At 38.4% G+C, this 8,370-nt stretch overlaps 1 protein-coding gene across 1 annotated transcript; it reads left to right on the forward strand.

Moving 5' to 3' along the window:
• Positions 1–1,440: 1,440 nt before the first annotated feature.
• On the forward strand, positions 1,441–3,846 carry LOC149007804 (protein LIGHT-DEPENDENT SHORT HYPOCOTYLS 5-like). Its single transcript, XM_089165661.1, has one exon. It carries the CDS (start codon positions 1,752–1,754, stop codon positions 2,439–2,441), a length of 690 nt encoding a protein of 229 aa, XP_089021787.1. The 5' UTR covers positions 1,441–1,751; the 3' UTR covers positions 2,442–3,846.
• Positions 3,847–8,370: the final 4,524 nt, after the last annotated feature.

The raw sequence follows: 8,370 nt of genomic DNA on the forward strand, positions 1-8,370 counted from the left end.
CATACAAAAGTTTCATTGCTTAGGTTCTCTCTTCTAATTTTATTACTGAAGATACTAATTTGGTGGGACATGTAAGAAATACCTCTTATTATAGATTTGTCTCACTATGGTTTAACATTTATGTAGCTCCATCTACTAAGACGGCAATGCCAAAGACGGAAGGTAGTCCATTTTCTCAAAATTTTATTTTGTTTCGTCCTAAGATATTGTTAGGGCATAATCCAGTATATCCTTTTATTTTTTTAATATAACAATAATTTTCTATTGACCTAAAGCCCCCAAAAAAAAAAAAAAAAAAAAGAGACCCATGAAGTATATTGTATTATTTTTTATAAAATGTAATTTCTTATTAATACATGTGTCATACTATTTGATAATTCATATATAAACATTATTTTTATATGAGTGATTAAGTAAATAAGTGTCAAATATAATGCTGAATTTGATTTTAAAAGAAAATAATTTAGGGGCAAACACGAACTAAATTTTGGAAATAAGTCATGTCTCACACATTCCAAGTAAAGTCCATATTTATGATTTCATAATCTGAGCATGGATTACTGTATTTGTATGAAACACTTCAAGATTTTGTTTTTCCTTTTTCTTTTTTATTAATTTACAAAATAAAAAATAAAAAATTTTAAAAGTAATCTTCTCAAGATTTCATTATTAATAGCTGAATAGTATATTTAGATAATAATGTGAAGTGCATTAGTCTATTAATTGCATCTTTGGGGAGAGCTTGTCAGGGGGAGCCATTAGATATCAACCTCTAGAGTTTGGCTTCTTTAACTTGAATTTCGAACTAATACACACTATTGAGTCTTCTTGTGAGTCAGGATCCTCTACTCTATATATATTTTATACTTTATTACATATTTCGAAAGGAGTTGGGATCGCTTTTAAGCATTTACAAGGTGAATTAGAAATTAATGAATTTTTCACCTAAATATAATTCTACCTTTGCGGGTGATCATGTTTTCATACAATAATATTGTCAGTGCATTCTCATGGTGCATCTATAGGTCTCTTCATTTCCCCTACTCTAAACCCTAACCCTAATTCAATAAATACAGATGAAGATCTTAGAGTGATAATTTGCAATAATGAAGAGTGTAGCTACCTAGACTTGTTAGTTATTCAAAAAGAAAGTTGAGAAAGATGAATGTTAGAAGTTATAACCAAACCCGCACAGCTTGAAGAGAGGTTTGTCTGTATAAACAATCCATTCACTGCTTTGCTTACATAAGTTTCAAGCTGCCGTGCTCGGGTACGAAGCCCCAGAAAAAGACAGTTTTTTTTTTTTGTTAAATGAAACGGAGGATGAACGTTGGCACCTGTGAGGGCCCTCTGCGCGCGGGCGAAGATTACCCAACGGACCAGTTCACGTCCTTAGGGGCCACCACGTGAACTTGCAGCATTCACAATCCCTCTCTCTCTCTCTCTTTCTCTATTCATCTCTATTTCCCTTTTACGTCCCATCTCTTCCAATTTCCTTCTTCTTCTTCGCTTCTGTTCCCTTCTCTTGTCTCACTTCACTGTTCATTTCCTACCCCAAAAACCACGCTAGCTCACTTTAACCCGTCAAACCTTCCTCTGAGAAGCCCCAAATTTAAGCTGAAATCAATTCTCTGAAACCCAGAACTCAAGTTTACTACATAAGAGAAGCAGAGAGCCAGATAGGGAACCGACCCATCAAAGATCATGTGGACCAATTAGTAGAAGAGGGAAACCCAAATCAGAAGAAGAAAATGGATTCAACATCAGGTGGTGGTGGTGGTGGAGCTGCATCGGAGCCAAACTCAGGTGAGGGTCCTTCAGGAAGAAGCGGTGGAGGAGTAGATGGATCGTCAGCAGCGCCACCGAGTCGTTACGAGTCACAGAAGAGGAGAGATTGGAACACTTTCTTACAGTATCTCAAGAACCACAAGCCTCCCTTAACGCTGGCAAGATGCAGTGGAGCTCATGTAATTGAGTTTCTCAAGTACTTAGATCAGTTTGGGAAGACAAAGGTGCATCTTTCTGGTTGTTCTTATTTTGGTCACCCAAACCCCCCTGCTCCTTGTGCTTGTCCTCTCAAGCAGGCATGGGGAAGCCTTGATGCGCTCATCGGGCGGCTTAGAGCAGCTTATGAAGAAAACGGTGGACGCCCTGAGTCAAACCCGTTTGGAGCTAGGGCTGTCAGGATATACCTGAGGGAAGTGAGAGAAGGACAAGCCAAAGCTAGAGGGATTCCTTATGAGAAGAAGAAACGGAAGCGAACCACCACGGCGGCGACATCAACAGCAGTAGCAGCAGCAACAACAACAACAACTGCAGCCGTGGAAGGTGGTGCCGGTGGTAATGGTAGTACTAGTGGTGCTGCTGCAGGTGGTGGCTCTTCTGAAGCTGGGGCTACTGCTGCTGTTGCTGTTGCTCCTTCTTCGTTAGCTTCCACTTAAATTCTTCTCTTCTTTTATCTATTTTCACTCCTATTTTAAAGTTTTTATTTATATGTTCAATTTTCTCTCATAATTTCTTACCTCTCATGAACTAAGTTACTTAGAAAGCTCACACAAACTCACACACAAGCACGACTCTCTCTCTCTCTCTCTCTCTCGATAGATCTGCTAAAGATTTATATCAGAAGCTTACCTTAGAGACCACTAGGTGTTTGAGATTTCATGTTCTTTGCTAGTTGTTCAGTTTGATTTAGTACCTTTCAGAAACATCTCTCTCTTTCTGCGATAATCTTATTCAGGTCTTCTAGCTAGTTTCATAGAATTTCTTATATCTTGACTCCATTTTTGGATCTTCTTTTATCAACCCAGTACTCATAACCAGGTAATAGTGGCTTAAGTTCCATAGCCCAGCATTGCTGCTTTCTGTGAAGCCAAATTAACAAAATTCAAAGTAGTTGTTCTGTTGCTAATCCTTCTAATAATGAGTAGGACTGTTAAAAGATCATCTGGGTTCTTCTCAGGCTCCCTTTTTGATCTCTTTAGGTATGATAATAGTGTTCAACTCAAGCAAATCGAGGTGGGCAATAACAGTAGAGTCAAATTGGCTAAGGTGGGAAGGTGTTAGACTTGGTTCCTGCATGTTCGCTCCAGAAAGGCAATTTTTCTTTTCAGTTGCTTTGTTCAGATTGGGTCTCTACAGTCAATCTATACTATAACTGGTCCCCTGATCAGCTGTGCTCTTTCTGGGATCAATGGAGATACATATATATGTGACACACGTGCACCACTGACCCACCCAGTTCTTTGTTTCAGCTTTTTCAGGTGCCTTGGCTTCCTTCCCCAACCCCCAGCCCCCTTTCTCTTTTGGGATCTGAGATTTTCCAGATTTTGGATTTGGCTTTTGGGTTTCGGATTTTGGATTTTGAACTCAGAGACGGGGGAGAGAGAGAGACTTTTGCCTGAGATCTTGAGAAGAAATAGCTAGGTTCCATCTTCCTTTTTCAAAGCCAAACAGCCAATCATGTAAATAAAATAAAATAAAAATAAAAAATTATTTTCATAAATTTTATTTCTTAACTAACTACCACCCAATGAAAATGACAACAAAGCCGACCCTTCAGAACCCATAATATTGAAATTTTGAAATGCTTCACAGGGCAAATTTTAGGTCCCAAGCAGTTTTCTATCTCTCTCCGTAAATGAGAGATCACAAACACAGTGAGATGAACAGGAACTAAATGTGCAGCACTGTACTGTCAACAGTCAAAATTTGAAGAAATCTTTTCTGTGATTTCAACCACTTGCGAGACCGACGGTCGAAATTTCGATCTGAACATTAACAGCAGGTGTTGCAAATTTAATGTGCAACATTCAAGTCTCCTCCCTTTTCTCCTATGCTTGGTTTCTTCCTGGTTTATCTTATGATTAAATTGTTATGTGGTGAGAAATAAGCAGAGAAGAACCCAGAAAAGTATATCCTAGTTGAGCAAGAAAAAAAGGGTAGAAGTCATTAGATCAGAATCTTTAATACAGAATCACGAATCACATGTTTTGTTCTTGCAGTCCAGAAAGCTTTTCAGCCAATGGTACTTGATGTCTGAACCATTTCTGGAGGTGGGAAGAGAGAGGGAGTGGGGGCCATGGCCCATGACAGAGATTGGGACATTAGCACAGGAGATATAAAAGCAACTAGAATAGCTATTCAACGTCTAGTATTGTCTAGTAGCCCCGGCACTATTATTATTGACGTATGGTTGAGAGGAATATAAGCTAAAATAATTGTCTGCAATTGAAGCACCACCATATTGGGCCCCTTCCCTCCCTTCCTTCCCTTCCTTCCTTAACCCTTCCCTCATTCTCTCTCTCTAAGAGTCCACCTCTTCTCCAGACCCTACCCACCCCACCTCACCTTACCCTACCCCACACCACCCCACCCCAATGACAAAAATTTTATTTTTATTTTTTAAACATCCCATACGCAACGCAATCACTAATGTATACTCTATCTCAACAGTAGAAAGTCAAGAGGACTTAATGCCAAATGGCCCACAAGACGTTTTCATTAAAAAAGAATCCAATGGCTCAATGCCAAGGCATTCCCATTCATCACTATTAATTTAGGCTCGAGGTTTCGTCTCATATTAATCAAATTACTGTTTTATACTGATCATCTTGATGCATCTCAGTTATTGTTTTGATGCCAACTAAGCCCCTTCTAGTTCTCGAGATGATGAGTCCTGCAAGAAAAGTTAGACGTGGGCCGGTTCGTATACTGGACAACTGCCTCCGATAGTTAAGTCAAAACATATTAAGATCACGTGCAAGAGTTACACAGGGTTATCTTCTGAATCGTATTTGCTTTACCGGAGGGGTGAGTCCTCGCTTAAATAAGGTGTGTGTTACCTTTTCCGGATTGGGCAGGTTTTCCCGGCGAGAGCCGTTATTTCTCTCTAGACTACGCCTCCTTGTCATTTGTCCCGCTTAATCATCCTTGTAGTTGACCTTCTATCTTGCGCGTTGTTACCATATAGGTCCAGCATGAGTGACGCTCTTCCTAGGTTAATCGTTAAAGTTCTCGACTAAACGTCTACTTTAGCCCCACTCAGGTCCAAAGCCGGTCGGACATAAAACCTCCCGTATCACATCTAAAGGCCCAAATTCAATAAGATTGTGTGACTCCAAATGATTTTTTCATGCATCAATTAATCTATCCTCAAATTGACCTTAATATGATTATTATTCGATTTTTATGTGTATGACGTATTTCAATTAACGGCCAAGTAAATACGATTCAGATGGAATTACATGGGATATAGTGGGCATGTCGCGGTTTAGATTTTAAGTTTGTGCATTTGTTTGAATAGCTGATTTTTTTTTTCTCAACTAGGTTGAAGAAATTGCTCTCATCTTTGTCTAGTCGTTTGTATATTTTTTTTCTTCTTTATTAATAATGTTATACGCATCTTTGTTGGTTTTCTGATTATTTAGAATACATTAATTATTTAGCAACCCAGACGCTTAATCGTACAAAAACCTTGAAATTCGCTCAGAAATATTTCCAGAAGTTTTCTGCTTCCTAACGTCTTAAATGGATGTCCCGCAGTCTAAGTAGTCTCAATGTTTGGGAACAGTGAAAGCACCTTGCGTGGAAGAGGAAAAACTGAAGAGCTACTAATGGAGGAAGATGTCGGTGGTGGAAGTGTTACTGTCAAGTGAAGCGGCTAGTTATCGAGCAGTAGTAATGTTGCAGGAGAAAAATGGAATATTGATTTGAATGGAACACCCAGAAGTTAATGTTGAGGTTGGTGGGCCTTGTGACAGAAGTTTCACTTAATAGCTTTCCGAGCTCCATCAATTCTGGTTAAAGAGAAGACTATATATCTGTGTTAAGCTCGAAACCCTATCAACTGGTTGCTAGCAGTTTCTCCTTCAAAAGAGATGGTAGGAGTGCAATAACCCTATCCAACATATACCTTCAGTAGTAGATGGCAACATAGCAAAGGTGGTTGCCCTCTCTCATGTATGAGGTCAAATGACAAAGACAAAAAAATTGAGGTTAAACAAAGATTGGACTGGTAGAAGGGAAGCTTATGTTCTCAATAGTGTTTATCGAAAGATCAATTTTCAACTGCCACCAAAGAAGCACAAAACACCTTTTTATAGGGTTCTAATTAACCCATAAACAGAGCTAAATGCAAATAGCAAATTACAAAAATGCTGTTGAGAACAACAAAATGTCCAAAAACCCATTAAAACAACCTCGAAACGCGAAAAACATCGTCGGTCATGATCTGAGTGTAAGATAAACCTTTCGGGGGAAAGTTGGTGTTCTAATGCTTCAAACTCCTCACCATGACATAAATTTTTTTGTCATGAATTGAATATTTTCTTTTAGTTTCATTCAACTTTTAACTAGAATGGGTTTATTTTTTTGACTCAAGACACCCCCAATGCCAACTCTTGAAGCATCATAATGCACCTCAAAAACCATTCCAAAGTCTGGTAGCATTAAAACTAGGGCTTCGGTCACTATTTTGCTTCAATAACTGGAATGCAGCTTTGATCTTCTTTAGTCCACACAAACCTGCCTCCCTTAAGACTATTTGTAATCGGCGCAATGTTGGTGCTAAAGTTGTGAATAAATCTGTGATAAAGATGCCAACCCATGAAATCCATGAATGTCATGAATAATTTTTGGCACCTCCTAGTTTGTAACATCTTGCCTGTATTCATTTGAATGCCATCTTTTGACACAATGTACCCCCAAAAAAGTCACTTGATAAGTTAAAAATTGACATTTTTTGATATTGCTTATAACTTCTATTCCCTCAAATTTTTTTCTTTCGCTAAAAGATCATTTGTATTAAAAAGCGAAAAGAAAAATTACAAACATACAATCAAATAGCCATTCCTCAAACTCGCAACATCAGTTGCATCCAAATACACCCAACCTCACTGGATCCAACTCACATAATCATAGATAACAATTCAAAATCTGAAACGAGAACGACCAGAAGCCTCTAAATCAAGTTCACTCCTTATCAATGTTGTCCAGGGTATATTAACAGCTGAAGAACCCCGTCTTGCCGCTCAATTTGCCAAGAAATTAGCCGCCTGATTGTTTTCCCTATAACAATGCGAAATTTTCCAAGGATGACTGGCAAGAAAAAAAAACACCTCTCCAACACTGCAAGAAAAACCATGGAATTTTCCTTTGCTGAATTAAAACCACAACTACCACTGAATCACATTCTATCCATAAACGTTGAATATCTAATTTTGTTGCCCACTCTATACCCTTCACCAGGGCCTCCATTTCAGCCTCAAAATTATTTTTGATACCTAAATAGATGTTGAAATTTAACAAAACAGTTGATGATTCATCCCTAAACAAACCATCTGTACCAGCCATACCAAGATTGCCCAATGAACAACCAACGACATTTAACTTAACCCACCCTACAGAAGGAGAAACCCAGAACACTTATTGAGGAGGAGAAGTGTTCTTAATAGAAATTTTCAGACTCATTGCTCGCGATTGAGCAAACACCACTAGAGGGACCTTTTTGCTATCAAGAACATAATCATAACAACTGAGATCAAGGAAGATCTGACACAAAACCCAATCTTTAGACAAACGCACCTCCTCATATCAATATTTGTTACGAGCAAACCACAGATAATATAATAGCAAGAAGCAGCCATGAAACCACATATTACCCAAATGCAAAGACTTACCCTACATACACCACCACTTATAATTATTTTGAAGAGAAAAGGAAGGCTTCCAATTGAAACAGAACGAAGAACACAAAGCCTCCCAACAGCTGCGAGCAAAAGAGCAAAGAAGAATATGAGGAATATCTTTAGAAGCCTCTAGACACATACCACATTGTGAAACCAAAGAGATTCCTTTGGACATAACAATTGCATCAATAGGGATCTTTCAATGGAAAACCCGCCAACAAAAAATCTGCTACCTAGGAAATAACTTCAATTGCCAAATCTTCTTTGCCAATCCACAACCGCACTCTTTTTCCTATGCATATCCCAAGCTGACCTCAAGACCTCAAATATGCTCCTCAAATGTTGCAAATGCTTCTCAGCTAAAGTACTATAAATTAAAATGCGTCAAAATAAACAACAACAATTGACCGATAAAAGGGTGAAAAACTTGATTCACCAGCCTCATAAAAGTGCTCGTCGCATTGGACAACCCAAAAGGCATATTCATCCACTCATACAAGGCATCTCTTTTCTTAAATGTTTTCCACTCATCTCCAAGTCACACCCAAATCTTGTGATACCCACTCCTTAAATCTATCTTTAAAAAGACAATTGCCCCATGTAATTGGTCAATTAAATCATCACATCAATGAATAGAAAATCTATACTTGATTATAATTTTATTTACAACCCTGCTATCTAT

Source organism: Hakea prostrata, chromosome 8 (assembly GCF_041222555.1).
Source record: "Hakea prostrata isolate BN-2017 chromosome 8, UWA_Hpros_2, whole genome shotgun sequence".
In the NCBI taxonomy this organism is placed as follows: Eukaryota; Viridiplantae; Streptophyta; class Magnoliopsida; order Proteales; family Proteaceae; genus Hakea; species Hakea prostrata.